The sequence below is a fragment of the Dasypus novemcinctus genome, chromosome 5 (assembly GCF_030445035.2).
Source record: "Dasypus novemcinctus isolate mDasNov1 chromosome 5, mDasNov1.1.hap2, whole genome shotgun sequence".
NCBI classification, from domain to species: Eukaryota; Metazoa; Chordata; class Mammalia; order Cingulata; family Dasypodidae; genus Dasypus; species Dasypus novemcinctus.
This window is the reverse complement of record NC_080677.1, coordinates 76,352,416-76,369,630: the sequence shown is the minus strand read 5'-3', so window position 1 is coordinate 76,369,630 and position 17,215 is coordinate 76,352,416. Positions and strand designations below refer to the sequence as shown.

Genomic DNA, 17,215 nt, shown 5'->3' with positions numbered 1-17,215 from the left:
CATCAAATTAACACACAGTCTATATAGTTGGAAAAAGAAAAGATTTTTGGATATATATTTTATTTGACAGTGTTTTAGAATATCATACAGTAAACAAGATTTCTGTAAAAGTTAATTTATCCATAGTGGTGCGTTTCATAAAAATAGTTGCTCACTTACAGTCTTTCTGTGACTATTAATACATGGAATTATATTTATAGAGATACAGCTGTACAAGGTAAATTCACAGCTAACACTACACAGAAATATTATTTGGAATGGGACTTAGATGATGTGCTGTCTTCACAGGTTATGGATTACAACTGCATAAAGCAATTACTGCACAAGTCGTAGCTGTGAACTGTGCAAATTAGAGTTTATGCAAGCGTAATCTCAATTTTTTTTTCCTTTTGTAACACATGGAAAATAAAGGTCAGAAGATACAGTACCAGGACGTGCAGCTACACTATAGAAGCATTGTCCAAAACCAGATTCAATAAATTAATGGCAAATTATACTGGATTTCTAGTCCAGGGGAGAAAGACTAATTGAGATTAAACCAAAAGTATTGTAAACTGCGCTGTGTGTTTTGTGCTTTTGTTTATGATGAATGGATTTCATTTTTAGAAATTGGTTTTACAAGCTGCAAGATCCTTCATTTGAGGCTTTCAACTATATTCTCCTCTTGTCAAACAACTAAGCTACCCTTATGCACGACTGAAATTAAACTATTCTAGCTCAGGATACTGCAATTACAGAGAGAGGGAAAGAGTCAGGCAACGGAGGCTATTACCTGTGACCTTGCTTGATGGACCTGATCTCTCAGTTTTACTTATTTGACTGCAAGTGCAGGGAGGTGAGGCTTATTTGCATTCAAAGTTCTATAAGGGGCAGGATATAGAAAGGATGTTATTGAAATACTGAAATGAAGCCTCATTCATTCAGGGCATATTAAAGAGAAATTGTCCTCAGAAACATTTTGCCTTTTAATATATGCAGCTACAAATAAGTACCAATGGATAAGTAATTTAAGGGAACATTTTAAAAAGAGATACTCAAACAGTACGGAAAAAAGATGAGCCCTACAATTTTATTGGGGTTGGGGAGAGGAGAGTGTAGACCACAGAGTGATGAAGATACACAGAAACATCTAGAGGTTGTTAAAAAAAAACACAGTATGGAGCCGGTGTAGCTCAGTGGTTGAGTGCTTGATTCGAATGTATGAGATCGCAGGTTCAATCCCCAGTACCTCCTAAAACAAACATCCACCCCCCCCAAACAAAAAAACAACAGTGACCAAGAATGCCAGACAAAAGCAAACCAAATGGAAACAAAAGGAGAAAGAATAGGAAATAAAATAAACAGAAAGGAATGCTAGAAAGATTCATGTTCTTTAATGAAAAAATAGATTAGTTTTAATGATTTTTAAAAAAAATATTAGAGACTAATTATAATCTGAGAAACAGGAGAAATACTTTGCCTCTGCTGTCAAAGTGAATATGAAGCAATGAAGGAAGGTTTAAAAAAAAGATAAAATAAGTGAAATAGGACATTGCAGACAAAGAAGCTATAAATTCTGCTGGTTGGGGGGGGGGGCAACAGGAAAGCCTTTTCATAAAGGAACTGCAGTGTTGCCAATCATAACTAAACAAATTGTGGTCCTTCAATTGTAAAATTCATATTTTAGATGAAAACCAATTAAGTTCTATGTACTAAATTGCAAAATTCTGACTTACAGCAAACTGTTCCCTAGGATACATTTTAAAACCTTTTTTCTCTACTCCTCAAAATGTACAGAAGTATGATTTGACCACAGAAATGGCAGTAAAAATGGCATTACACCAATGAATTCACTAGATTTCTAAATCATCCTGCAGTACACAAGGAACGGTGCTGCTAATACCGGTGATGGATACCAAGGGTGAATCATGGAAATGTCATGGGCCAACAGTTCTGAATGTTTCAAAGAAACCCTTTAACCCCTGTCTAGGTATGTCAAGAACAATTTATTTACAATGCTTTAGATCAATTAAAAGATATAATCTTGTCTCAGTTTCAGCTTGCTCCGTGCAGTTTGATTTTTAAGGCGATATTCCAGTTTGTGATTGCTCTTAACCTGTCCGGTGTGTTGATATAAAGTTTGGATGGCATCCAAATCCTTCATGCAGTGGGGGATATTTTTTTTTTCTTTCTCATTTTAACTAAAGGTACACTGCACTGTCTCTCTGTGATGTTCTTCATGTTATTTTGGTTCTTCCATAGCTGCCAAAGCCCCCACAGTGGAACCGGGGGCTTCAGGGTCAGTTAAGGTCTGCGCGTGGACGCTGTACCGTCCATGCTCGTTGAACGCGTAGGACTTCACGTCGATGCACCCAGGCCTCGGTGCCTCGTGGATCTATGCGTGTGACAGTGAAAATAAATTAAAACGCCGTGAGACGGAACCCAAGAGGAACGCCCTGCGTCGAGGCGGCCGGGTGGGCGGGCCGCGGCCGCGCGGCTCATCTGCTGGCGGCCGAGGCGCCGGGTTTGAGGACGCCAGACAGCTTGTCGCAGCCGGGCACCTTCCAGGGCCCGGGCGCGACCGCGGCCTTGCGCGCCGGGGCGCCCCCTGGCGGCCGCGGGCCTTGTCGGGGGCCCGCGCGCGCGCCCGTCCGGCCCTCGGTCTCCCGCGCGCCGCCGCCGCCCCCGCCGCCGCCCCGGCCCGAGAACGTAGCCCCAGGGCCGTCGCGCCGGCCGAGCTCCGGGCCCGCTGCGGCGCGGGGACCCTCCTTCCCGTCGGCCCGCGCCGCGTCGGCCGCCGCGGTCCCGGGCGCCCTGGCCTCTGGGGCGGGCCTGCCGGCCTCGGGCCGCCCCTGGCCGCCGGGCGCTTCCTCGAGCCTCGGCCGCGCGGCCCTCTGCGGGCTCGCCGAGCGCTCCCTCTGCTCCCCCAGGCGCTGCTTCTTCTGGCCGCCGGCTGAAAGCTCCTTTGGTTTCCTAACATCGTGTTCCCTTTTGATATCCCAAGTTGGGTCTGGGCTTATCTGGTGGGAAGGGTCGGAGGGTGGGGCTGGATGTGATGGAGAGAATGGAGAGAAGACGTCTTCGAGGGAGACGCCTACTTCCGGCAGACCTGGGGAGGCGGCAGCGGGAGAACTCCAGGAGCTGGGTTCGTCTGTGGGACACCAAGCACAGGCGTTAGGAGCGGCGCCGCTCAGCGTTTCGACACTCCCGCGACCCCGCTTTACGCCAGGGACAAGGGCAGGCCGCCAGGGGGCCACTGCCATCCCCACCCTCACTGCCAAGAGGGCAGCCATCCGTGGCCTGGGGATTCTACGCTCCCCGCCACCCCCGTCCCAACCCTGTCCTAACCCTGCCCCAACCCCCCGGATGGATAGCAAAGCTCGGGCCTAATCCCACAGCCTTGGCCCCTTTTCACTTACTGGGGTGCCATCAGGTCTGACCGTCCTGTTTTGGACGACTGACTTGGCATCACTTGAATCAGTGGTTTTCAAACTCAATCATCGAATCACCTGGGATGACTGTGAAAACAGAGATTTCTCCGAGATTCCCATAGGATGGGGCTCAGGGATTTCTCTGCACCCAGGTGATTCTGAAGAAGATGGTTTGAGAACCAAGCTTTGAGAAACACTGGTCTGGGTGCTCTTGTAGAAGCTGGGAGAAGTTGAGAGTGACCTTCTCAACCATTAGGTGTCACTCCAGAACATAATTCTTAGCTACATCCAAATCTCAGAATTTGGAGAAGTTCATCTAAAAACTTGTGGTCTTTTGGAGATCATTGTTTTGAATTCTCTTTAGTTAGTTCTAACATTATAGCTAACATCATTAAAATGGAAGGATTTTGATGATTATTTGCACACAGAAGTAAACTATTAGAGGAGGCCCCAGGATTAAGATAAATTATTCTTCCAGGAAGCCTAGTTTCAACATTTATTTAGCATTTAAACTCTGTCTACTTCCAAAAATGATTTGAGACAATTTGCCACATCAAAACACATATAAAACAATGATAAAAATGAGAAACGGTGTTTTTTAAAGCAACCACTGATCAGAAGCCAAGTGAAAGGAGGATAGATGTGTTAGGAATCTAAGATGAGTTAGTTACTACTCCTGAGCACAAAAATTACCCTTGAATTTCTGGTTGCTAAGGCAAAATTAAAACAGGGAAATCCAATACAGTTGACCATTGATATCTGCGAGGAATATGTGCCAAGATCTTTGGGAATCCCTAAATTTTAGAATACCATTCCAGCCTGTAATTTTTCTCCACAGAACAGATATATGGTCATGAGTGGGAAGCAAAGACGCCAATTAATATTTGAATGCTGGGTGGAAGGCAAGGCTCCCTCAGCTAAGAGATTCCATCAGTCTCTCAGTGTATGTGATTCCAAGTCCCTGCTTCTGTAACATTATTTGTCAGAGACCATCAGGGCCCTGTGCATACTCAGTCCATGAATTTGCTGAGGGTCTACTTTGCTTTAAAGATAAAGATTCTTATGGTACCTTCGATACTGATTCCAGTAGTTCTGGCCTTTAGAATATCAAATTATGTTATAAAGAAGTATCTCTCCTTTGATCAGAAATGTGGATGGACTATTAAGGGCATAGTGTTATCTTCCTTCTTCCTATAGTCAGATGGTTATTACACATTGTGAGTGAAAAGTTCTAGAAAAGGCACCAGAAGACCTGGAATCTGATTCTGCTGCCATTACCAGTGAGGTGATCTTGCACCAACCACTTGATCTCTCTGAGCCTCAATTTCTTTCTTTGTAGGATGGTAATAAAATGTCCACTTCATAGAGATGAGATATGCACTTTCTAAGAGAAAGCACCTTGCAGTGAGAGGATTTTGATGGTTATTTACACACCGTTGAGTCAGATTTTTCTTCCAACTCCCAGAGGGCTAAGCTCGTAGCTGTGATTTTGCTATACTTTAGGTATCCTTGGTGACCTTTGTTCTAAAATCCTCAAATGCAAGTGTATTCAACGAAAATTGGAATTTGTTCTACTTTTGACTGGGTTAGAGTTTTAAAATCAAGCTAACAATTGATAGACCATGGCAGCTCCATGCATATAGGAAGATATTGCTGGAAAGAGTTAAAAGTGATCTTTGAAAGGTCTGCCTTATAACCAAAAGAAGTTGGTACAATGGTATCTCTGACTTGGGCCATGGTAGTGATATTTCACATTTTAATAGCTCCTTTTCCCCACTGTTATATCATATATGGGCAGAGTCAATTAGCTTGTCTCAAATTATTTCAGAGATATAGGGGAAGTTTGGTATTATTCACATCATTTTCTGAAGGAATAATTGATGGAGAGAGAGGTTAAGTAACCTGACCAAGATAACAAAATAGGCCAGCCAGGAATAAAATATTGTTTCTCTACTTGTTTTACTTACTGAGACAACTGTTGTAAGGTGTTGCCTTGCAAAGAGGATCAAAGCATGTGAAATGGAAGTGCTAAGGGCTACCTTTTACCAGCAGGACCTGGATCCCATCATTGAACAGAATATTTCACATTTGTTCCTGAACATTTTACTTATAATGATAAACTAGAAAATGAAAGTGCTCATAAATACAAAAGAATTCCTTTTATTATAAAAAGATTTCTCAAGTGTTTGTTTATAGATCTTTAAGTCTTTAACAGTGGAAGAAGCTAAAAGCTAAAATGTTCCAAGCCACTGCCCACAAAGAATATTAATTAGAAATTAAAATGAACTAGATCAAAAAGTAAACAATAAAAAGATACACATTTATATGTGTGGATTAATATGTTTCATTTTTATGGACAGGAACTGTACAGACATGTGGTGTCTGTACCCGGCACAAGCCTGCAAAGCCTCATAATTCTTTCCCAGGCAGCCCCCTCCCTGCCTTGCCCTTTCACCTGCCTCATCAAGGTGTCACAAATTGTGGAGGAAAAGAAGGTCCTTCTTAAGAACTCTTGACCCACAATAACCAGAAGAATTAACCACATTTAATTCTGGTTCCTTTAGACTCTTTTTTTGGAAATGTGAGTCCTGACTAAAGTGTGTGATCATGTTCATTTATGGCAAGATTGCTCAGGAAGACATGCTCCATAGCATCCCTCCTTTCTGAGATGTTCCAACTAGAAAGAGAAATAGCAGAGACACCCCCAAAAGGATGAAATTAGCCTGTTGGGCCTGGTGGGATTTCTGCAGCTCTTGTGTCAAAACAATACCCACAAGCCCAGTGGTTGAACTTAGGAAGGAAAAAGCCTTTCGTTCCAAACTGGCTTCCCCTGCCTGCCTGCTCCCACCTCCCTCCAGTGAAATAGTTCTTGTCAGGTCATCAATGATTTCACGTTTGTCAAACCCAGAGGACGCTTCTCTGTATTCAACCTAATACTTTTATCTTACCACATTTCACAGCTGGCTACTCCCTCCTAGAAACAAGCTGCACTTTTGGTTTCTGTAACACCCCATTCTCCAGTTTCCTTTTCTTTTATCTGACCTCTAAATGTATCATTCCTTAGGGCTTGGTCTTAGGTCACCTTCACTCTCCATAGACTCTCCTAGGTGTTCTCATGCATTCATGCTCCTTTTATACAATACACCCAACTTCAGCCCAGGCATTTCTGTTGAGCTCTATGCTGGTAAACCCGTCTGCCTATTTGATATCTCTTCTTGGATAGTTCATGGGCATCTTCAGTGTAACACTTTAAAATGGAAGTCTTTTCACCCAAGCCTATTTTGCCCTCTCCCTTTAATTTCCCATCTCGGTGAAAGGCACAGTTATCACTGGGAGTCCTCCTTGATTCCTTCTTCTTCTTCTCACAAATCCAATCTACCTACAAGTCTTATTGGTCTTATTTGGATTCTGTCAACTTATCTTCACCTTCACTCTCACCACCCTAGTTCAAGATATCGGGTAGTCCCTGGAATGATGCAACCAGCATGGGCTGCCCAAGATAATCACACTTACTAGAAGGCCACGCTATGTATGGGTATCTTTCATTAACCTTTGGGGTTAAGAGAAATTTTTCAAAAATGAATTTCAGTGCTGCTCAGGAAACAGAAATGAAGTATAGGATACTGAGAACCATACCCCCTCATCTGAGCTCAGAGTTCAGAACAACTAACCTAGTTACCCTACCCAAGGTAGGGTAATTTATCATTTCTCACATGGACTGCTGCAATAACCTGTTCTTCTCTTTACTTCTATTCTTGCCCATGTCCAATCATTCTCCATACAGCATCCACAACAATCTCTTTGAGACATAAATTAGATCATGCCATTCCCCTGCTTAAAACTTTCAGTGGATTCCCAAGACCCTTAGATTTAAATTAAAAGTTATTAACATGGTCTACAAAAGCTCATGTGATCTGGCTTCTGCCAGGCTCCCCATCTCCATCTCCCTTCATTCCCTATTTTCTATTCTCATTCAATTCCTCCAACACAACAAGCTCATTCTCTTATTTTGGGATGTCATTGTTGATGCCTCTTCCAGGAAGGCTCTCCCCTAACTATTCACATAGTGAATTCTTTTTAATTTGTTAGTTCTCTTAAATGTCACCCAGAGAACCCTAATCCATAGTAAATACTCCACCCTCCTCAACCTCTCATCCTGGTTCTCTGCCCTCCCCTTAGTAATTATAGCTTGTACTTATATGTTTGCCTGTTTATTTGACTAGCATCAGCCTCAACTACTAGAATGTAAGCTTCATAAGGGTTTATTTATCACAGTATACTTAACACCTAGGAAGTGCTTGACACAAAACTAGTGTTCAATGAATATTTGATGAATGAATAAATCTATTCCACAAATAGAAATGAAGACTTGAAACCAAATGCTTACTCAATGAATTACTTTGGGGCAATGAATTTTCCTTTAAGGTATAATCTGTCAAAACCAGGTTTGCATCTGTGAGTTTTATTGGTTTTGACAGGCAGGGCAGTAGTGAAATTGCAATGTGTATTTGAAATAGCAGAGGAAATAACTTGGTGGGAAGAGTGCAGAAGGTGGAAGCTAGTGACAGAAAATACATTGGGAAAAGTTCTCCACTTTCCTCAGCAGGCCCTGGGGTAGAAATGGACAGAGAGGAGCTGAGCTCAGGCCTCAATATTTACAGATGTTCTTTCCCTTGTTAATGCTATCAGCTGTAATGATGTAATGACTTTGCTTGTGAGTCATTAACCAAATTGGCAGTGAGTGTTCAGATGACTCAATCCACTGGTAAAATCCACCCTAAATATCTTACATTCCTTTGAAGGAAAAGCAAGTCCTCCTAGCTTAGATCAAGTTTCTTACCCTTCCTACTGTTGGCTCTAACCAGTTTGGATCTCTCTTAGAAAACAGACTATATAAGGCATCTTTATATATTATTGTATACACACACAGATTACACACTGCACATCCACACACCACACCCACCCATCATTATCTTTTGAGTCAAAAGATGTACAGTCTCTTAAATGATCATGTAATAACATCCAGCAATATAAAAAATAAAATGGACTCCTTTTACTTCATGTACCAGAGATAATAAACCTCATCTATAGTAACTGTATTTCAATAACTTATTTATTTTATGGAATATAACCCAAGTGATGGAACCAGAGCACTGGCCCACTAGGAATAAATGGTTGCAATAGGTAAATATCCACATTATTGGTTTTCCCAGGTAGCTCTTATCTCCAGCTAAAAAACTGAATAGGAGAGAAAAGTGTAACTTGAATTCAAGACTTCATTTTAACCTGTGCTGAAGGATAAGGAAAACACCCGTAAGAGCCAGGGCTTGGGACAGTAGGAAGAGCCTGTCTCTTGCTCATCCCCTCCCTGGTGGCCTCAGGGCTCCAGCTTCAGCCTGGGTGGACTCCCAAACTCACAAAGGGGATTTATGCCCTGCTGTCCTCCCTCAGTACCAGGCTGGGACCCAGGGCTTAGTGAGTGCTCAATGGATTTGAGTGCTCAGGATGACAGTAATAGTATTACTACTATTGGTATTACAAACAACGGCAATAGCTAACATTGATGGAGGAGCTTACTTGGTGCCAGACATTCTTATAAGCCTTTTATTGCTCAAATGACTAAATTTATTCTGTAAGGAGAGCCATGGAATTGGTAAGTGTTCTCATAAAAACCTTTCCTGTCACAACCTACAGATGGCTGGGGTTGGAGAATACTGATGTAATCAGATTGAAATCTATTTTCTTCTAATTTAAAATATTATAAGAAAATATAAAAATGATCAGGATAGATCAAAGGACAGCCATGTGAAGTTATTTGGTCTTAAAAAAAAACCTTTTAAGGGACTGTTCAACCATATGGTTCTTTTGGGTCTGTTCAACCATCACTAAGATAATTGCTTTCTAATAAAATATAAACAAGAAAAATGTGCAATTTAAAATTTAAGAACAAATTAATATTCTTTTGCCTCTCTTGTTTCTGAAGCATTTTCAGTCCGGAGGCATTGTTAATGACCTTCACACTTGTATTTGTTTCAGCTTAATCACCAGAGAGAGATAAACTAGGTGCCTCAAACGTTAACATTTTAAATTGTGACACTATTTACTTACTTATTGAGGTTGCAGGTTTATACTAATTTAAAAGCAAAACAAGAGGTCAGCCTGTGCCAAGCTCCAGGTATCATACAGGAACATCTCAGAGCTAGCTAGTGCTATTACTAATGGAACTAACATTTACTGAGAACAGCATAGGTACTGGGACTGTGCTGTGCATATCATATCCATTCTCTTTTAATCCTCACAGCAACACTAAGAACTATAGTGGAATCGTTCCCACTTCACAGATGAGAAAATGGAGGCTTAGATAAAGGAAGCAATTTGCCAGGACCACTCAGCTAGTAAGTGAGAATCAAGAGTGACTACATGACTCCAGAGCCCAAGCTCAAACCACTACTCTGTTCTCATGCTTTCCAATCTTTTCACAGCAGGACACACATAGGAAAGTATAATATTTAGACACTGCACTGTGGTAAAAAGGTGAAGCTGGTGAAGGTCTGAAGATATCAATCACCTTTCCTCTGGGTGTTAAGGTTGAAGGGAGGGAAGTGGACTTGGCCCAATGGATAGGGCATCCACCTACCACATGGGAGGTCTGCGGTTCGAACCCTGGGGCCTCCTTGACCTGTGTGGAGCTGGCCCATGCGCAGGGCTGATGCTGCAAGGAGTGCCCTGCCACGCAGGGGTGTCCCCAGCATAGGGGAGCCCCACACGCAAGGAATGCACCCCGTAAGGGGGTGTCCCCAGCATAGGGGAGCCCCACATGCAAGGAATGCACCCCGTAAGGAGAACCGCCCAGCGCAAAAGAAAGTGCAGCCTGCCCAGGAATGATGCCGCACATGCGGAGAGCTGACACAACAAGATGATGCAATGAAAAGAAACACAGATTCTTGGTGCCTCTGATAAGGATAGAAGTGGTCACTGAAGAACATACAGCAAATGGACCCAGAGAGCAGACAACGGGGGTGGGGGGGTGGTAAGGGGGCGTAAGGGGAGAGGAAAAAAAAGGTTGAAGAGAATTATTATCTTGGCTTAACCCATCAGAGGAGAGTCACAAAGCACAAGTTAGGAGATACTGCTCTATTTTCTTATGAGGTAAACTCTTGATAATCCAGATTGGGTTGGGGATGTGGGAACGCTTAGGGTATCAGTCTGAATTAGTAAAATATTTGCATTATGGGATTTGTAAAAACTATGCTGGATTATTCATTTTCAACCCATTTTAAACCCATTTTAAGTGTTAATGGAACTGGGAGGTTTTCCTATCCTCAAATCTTTAAAGATAGGCTTTGAGGCAGTTGTTTTCAAACATTTTGGAAAGTGTTATAGCTTGAATTGTGCCCCTCAAAGAGATATGTTGAAGTCCTAACCCCCACGTGTCTCGGAATGTGACTTTATCTGGAAATAGGGTCGTTGCAGATGGAATTAGTTAAACTAAGATGAAGTCACATCAGATAGGGTGGGTTCTTCATCTAATATGACTGCTGTCCTTATAAGAAGGGAGGTGACACTCAGACACACCAAGGAAGCAGGCCATGTGAAGAGAGTGGCAGCGACTGGAGTGACTGGAGTTAGGCTGCCTCAAGCCACGAAACACCAAAGATTGCTGGCAAACATCCGAAACTAGAAGAGGCAAGGGAGGATTTTCTCCTAGAGGTTTTACAGGGGGCATGGCCTTGATGACACTTCAATTTTGGACTTCCAGCCTCCATTTCTGTGGCTCTAAGCCACCTGGTTTGTGGTACTTTGTTACAATAGCCCTGGGAAAAGAATACAGAAAGTGACACATCCTTCTTTTCAAATAAAATCTTAAATGAATGTCCAATATGTAAAACAGATAAAAATGGAACTGCCTTCGTTAGGTGGGGGTGGATTTCTCAGGATCCTTAAGGTTCTAATGCAATAGTTTGAAAACCACTGCATGAAGAAGTGGTGTGTCAAAGCCCCTGTTAAAATATAATTTTAAAAATCCCAATCAGATGGTAGGGAGAGGAGGAAGTCAGAGACCACTTGTATAATTGTTTTCTTAAAAATTTTTTTATTTAATAATTAGTGGATGTGAGTTGGACTCCAGAGAAGGGAGAGAAAGCACAGGGAAATTTTGCTGGAAAAAGGGTTTGAAAACATCTCTAGCAGGGCAGAGAAGGACAAACTTTGCCTTTCCATAACTTTTCAGGGGCTGGTTCAGTCTCCTGGGTCTTCCACTGACAGTTCACAGAACTGCCAGATTGATATTTACCCTACTTGTCTTCAGGAACAGTAAGTCAGCAAAATGTGGTAGAAAGGTGTCACTTGGAAGTAAGAATGGTTTCTAGTTCTAGTTCTGCCACTTGATGTAAACTTGGAAAGTTAATTGATTTCTACTGCTCTACTTCCCTCTCAGAGTTGTGAAGATCAAATGAAATAATAGTTCATTACTTTAATGAATTAATATGACACACATATCTGTCATTACATTAACAGTTTGAACATGATTTTTAAAAAATGGGTGAAAGATTTGAATGGATAATGTAGGAGAAAGCAAATTAAAACTACAATATGATACCACTACATACCTAATAACATGACTAAATTTTAAAAACCTGGCAATAACAATAACAAGGGTGTGGAGAAACTGGAACCCTCGTACCTTGTGGGGTGGGTGGGGATGAAAAGTTGAACAGTCACTTTGGAAAACAGTTGGGCAGCTTCTTAAAAGTTAAACATTGTGTTACAACCCAGCAGGTATCTACCCAAGTGAAAGAAAGGGAAGCGAATATCGTTCAAGTGGTTGAGCACCTGCTTCCCATGTGTGAGATCCCTGGTACCTCCTAAAAACAAACAAGCAAAAAAATGAAAAAAAAAAAACAACTTGGGGGAGCTGGTATAGCTCAGTGGCTTAGCACCAGCTTCCCACATATGAGGTCCTGGGTTCAGCCCCTGGCCTTGGTACCTAAAAAAAAAGCTTATGTTCACACAAAAACCTGTTAGTGAATGTTTAAATGGGTTTATTCATAAGTGCCCCAAATTGAATACAATGTCCATCCAGGGTGAATGGATAAGCACACTGTGGTACAATGCAATGTTGCTCAGAGATGAAATGGAGTGAACTACTAAACACTCAACAACATGGGTTGTTGCATTAAGCTATGTCAAAGAAGCCAGACCCAAGAGGCTATCTACTATGGGAATCCATTTATATGATATTCTTAAACAGGCAAAACTGAAGGGACAGAAAACTGATTGGTGGTTGCCAGGGGTGGAGGAAGGCTTAACTACAAGGAGAATGAAAGACTACTGAGGGGTTATTGAACCGTTCTATTCTTGATTATGGTTGTGACTACTTAGCTGTATGTATTTTTCAAACTCGTAAAATTATAAACTAAAAAGGGTTACTTTCACTATATATATATGTTATATCTACATTTTAAATATGTGAAGCATATAGTGCTGGTAAAATGTTTTTGAGCCTGGTGCAAAGAAGTCTTTTAAAATTGGTTACATCTTATGCAAATGTTTCTACCACTAATTTGGTTAGTGACCTCCCTTCCTCATTCACCACTGGACCAAGATGAGCCTCAGCTCAATGAAACGGATAATGAATTCTGAGTTTGAGGGGTTGGCAGAGTCAGAGGTTTGAGAGGTTTTACTTTAATCTTTAAAGGGCACCTTAAATCTCAAGGCTTTTCTGGAATTTGTTCTTCAGTACAGAATGACAGCCTGTCTGAAATGGCAGAGAGCTGATCTAAGGCACGAGAGCGGTCAATAAGGCGCTTACTTCACGGAGGGAGAAGATGGACACTGATAATAACCACTATTTCCAAAGAGGGAAGAAGTAGAAATGAGTTACTCAGAGGATACTTGTGAACTCTGGCTAAATTTATATCTTCTGGGATACCTGAACAAGATCTTTCTCATGACCCCTTCATCTGCCTTTGAAAGTCATACATGGGCAAGACTCCTACATAGATTAATTAATTCACTTCTAGACTGAGGACCCACAAGTGACATGCAGCCAAATCCCCAACAGTGTGTCCCCAGGGGATCAACTCCTTTTTTTTTTTGATAACAATTCTGGCTATTTAAAAAGAAAATTAATAATTGGAAGCAGAGCTCTTGTGTCTGGAGCCATCAGATTATTTTGTTGTTATCCTATTACAGCAAGGCTATCCTTAGACAATTTTTTTTCTCTGTGCTTCAGCTTTACTTTACAAAGTCCTTTACTCTCATTTACATTTCTCTCTACATTGGGACCCAGGACCAAGCTGTTTTTTTCATCCTTTATTCCTCTTTTAACAAACATTTATTGAGCATCTACTGTTTGTGTTATACAGGTCTACATATTGAATATACACCAGCGAATGAGGCAATATTCCTGTCTTCATGTATCTTACTGTCACAGTGGGAGAGACAGAAAATTAAAATACAAACAAGTAGCTATAAAATAGAAGGTCTGATAGGGATTAGCACAATGAAGAATAAGGTAGGGGAAGGAGATGGAGACTTAGGGGGGAGCTGTTGTGATAGTGTCATCAGGGAAAACCTCTCTGATGAGGTGACATTTGAGCAGAGACTTGAATGAAGAGAAAGAGCAAGTGACATGGATACTTGGGATAACACTTGAGGCAGATGGAACCACAAGTGTAAAGATCCCACCCAGTAAGAGAGTGCGTGGCATGTTTGAGGGATGGTAAAAAGGACAGAGGAACAGGAGAAAGGTCAGATCATACAAGGCCTTGTGGGCTTCAGGAAGGAGTTTGGATTTCATTCAAAGTATGATGGAAGCTGTTAGTGGTTTCAAGGAGAGAAACAATATAATCTGCTTTGCATTTTAAAAGACCAACACAGCTGCTATATACAGAGTGGATTGCAGATGGGATCAAAAACAACAGTCAGGAGGCTTTTGTGGTAACCCAGGCGAGGAATGATGGTGGCTTGGATTAGGGTGGTAATGATGGAGATGGTGAGAAGGGATTGGATTCAGGATATATTTTGAAGACAGACTAGATTGGACCTGATGATTGACTGGATGTGGTGTGTGAAGGAAGAAGAGTAGTTAAGGATGACCAAGGTTTTCTTTTACATTTATTCATTCAAAAATATAGTGACCCTTACATCACCAGGTATCAGGCACTGGAAAGGTAAAGATGAACAGACACAATGTGGACCTTCAAGAAACTCAAGGAACAATTTATACCTCCCAGGAAATTCAAGGAACTATTTAAGATTTCCAGAATTCAAGAGTCATGTACAGGGACGTAGATGTGGTTCAAGTGATTGGGCTCCCATCTTACCAGATGGGAGGTCGAGGGTTTGATTCCTGGGGCCTCCTGGTGAAGGCAAGCTGGCCTGCATAGCAAGGTGGCCCGAGTGGAGTGCTGGTGCGGCAAGGTGACACAATGAAAAGAGACACAGAGGAGAGACAAAAAGAGATGCAGCACACCAGGGAGCTGAGATGGTGCAAGAGATTGAGCACCTCTCGCCCGCTCTGGAAGGTCCCAGGATAGGTTCCTGGTGCCCTAAAGAGAAAACAAGCAGACACAGAAGAATGCACATCAAATGGACACAGAGAGCAGACAATGCGGTGGGGGTGGGGGAGAATAAATAAATCTAAAATAAAAATGTCATGTACAGAGTGCTATGGGGGGCAGGGAGAGAAGAGATTGCTCTGTATTTGATATTAGAAGACTTTAGCTTGACTTTGAAGGGAGAATGAGAGTTCACTGGATGGCGAAAATGGGGAAGAGTAGTCCATAAAGTAGGACCAGCAAGTACAGAACTCTGTGGGTTTTTGTGTGACTGGTGAAGGGTTCACAGTCATGGAAGAAGAGGTTGGGAAGGCAGGCTGGGGAGAACCTCATCCTGGAGAGAGTGGCGAGCCAATGAGGTTTTAAGCAGGAGAGTGAGAAAGGTAGTCCCTTCTCCTTGTCTAAACAGGTGAGAATCATTCACTGATATTGACAAATAAATTACATTTGAATTAAAACTTATTAAGTGTATGTTGCTTAAATCTTAGTATCATGTTGCTTCAGATGTTTTAATCACAAAATAAATTTTCTCTTTTCCTTATTGATATTGGCAAGCAGAAGCATGATTGCTTTTAGGACTGAGAAATACTATTAATCTTGTGGTTATATAATATTTATTGGGTGTCTGTTCTGAGGCAGGTACTGCATAAAGTGCCAGGAAAAATATGAACAAAATGCCCTGGTGGAGCTTGCCATATGAATTAGACATAGAACAAGTGATATCAAATATGAGGTATCATAAAAAGAAAAAGTAAAAAAAGGAAAAATGTAAATGGATCCACAGAAACATTTAGTGATGAGCTAACCTCACTGAGGGGTTCAGGGAGGCCTCCCTTAGGAAATGGTCTTTAAGTGAAGACCAGACTGATTATATTAATTATTAGCAGCAGTATCATTGCCTAGGTTTTCAGTGATTAGCCTCTCTTTCAAGTGGTTTGTTTCTCTTTCACTTTGACGCCTGCCCAGGTCTTGCCTACCTTGAAGAAAAAAAGAACAAACTCTATCACTTTTATACACTCAAACTAAACTTCTCATTCTTTTTTTTTTTCAGAATCAGCCACACAATTCTGACATCCCTATATTCACTCACTTATTCATTTGCTCAAGTTCTGTACTATGTGTTGTGGTAGTGCAGAAAACTCTTAACAGATTGCCATGCTTGGAACATAGGATGTGAGGTGTGATGTGACAAGAGATGAAGCAACAATGAGGTTCTTCATTTTTTGGCCAGTCAAAGGACTGTGGGGGCCATTTTGCAGGTGGTGGAGAACCTTGGAAGCGTTTGAAGCCTAATCATCGGAGGCATGTGCTGGATCATTGGTAGTGGGTGCAGCTGAGGGAGAGGTGGCCACGCTGGGGAGTCATGGTTGCAGGCAGGTCTACCTTGCCGGTGAGAGAAGGGAAGAGCTAGGAGCAGGGCAGGAGGGATCAGCTCTGAAAGATGTGCAGAAGGTAGAAAGAGCAGGCCTGTGGAGATGTTTGGAGGTCGGGGTGACTCTCAGGATTCCAGGTGATGTGCCTGATGGGATAAGTGGGGTAGGGAGACAGACAGGAGAAAAAACAGATTTTGGACCTACACAGTGTGATAGTTTTTGAAATAGCCTATCCTCGTAATTGGTCATCTTACCACTGGCTTCCCCTCTTCAGCGTAGCCTTGATTTTTTTTTTTTTAACTTTACTGCAGTAAACCCTTGGTCTCTCTCCCTTGCCTTGTCATGTGTTTATTCGCTTTTCAATGTCTTCCTTTCACTACTAAACCATAGGTTCCTTGAAGGCAGAAATCTTTATTTTGCTGCAGTGTCTAAGAACAGTATTGACCAGAGGAATCAAATGGTAAATATGTATTGATTGAATTAACTTTTACTTTAAAGGCAGTAAGAATTCAATGTGGTGGATCTTATTTTAGACCCTCACGTTTCAAAGCGTTTTTCACTAGGCATTGGCCAATGCGTGTGTCTGTGTGTATGTGTGCAAGTGCGTGCAAATGCATGAGCATGTTTGTTATAGCCATGTCATCCAAATTCTTGCCAAAAACAGCCTTAGTGGATCCCATTTCAACAGTTGACTTTGTAACATCAGTATTCATGAGCACAAGAGATGGGAAAGACAGGTGGCATCTAGAGTTGAGGCAGTGTAGATTTAGACCCTTAACTTTACCACGGACCAGCTGTGTAGCTTTGGCAAAATTACTTAATTTCTCTGAACCTAAGTGATAGAATATCTACCTCAGAATCTGCTATGAAA

The 17,215-nt window shown here is 41.9% G+C and overlaps 1 protein-coding gene across 4 annotated transcripts in view; it reads right to left on the bottom strand.

The window, feature by feature from the left end:
- Nucleotides 1–2,156: 2,156 nt before the first annotated feature.
- Nucleotides 2,157–17,215, bottom strand: part of MAGI2 (membrane associated guanylate kinase, WW and PDZ domain containing 2) — a 1,419,055-nt gene continuing 1,403,996 nt past the window's right edge. For 3 of the 4 annotated variants that reach the window (XM_058297943.2, XM_071215008.1, XM_071215010.1), the window contains one exon: nt 2,157–3,130. In XM_058297943.2, the coding sequence (XP_058153926.1) occupies nt 2,478–3,130 (653 nt within the window). In that variant the 3' untranslated portion in view covers nt 2,157–2,477. The remainder of the gene's footprint in view (nt 3,131–17,215) is intronic. The other variant, XM_058297944.2, reaches the window with a different exon arrangement.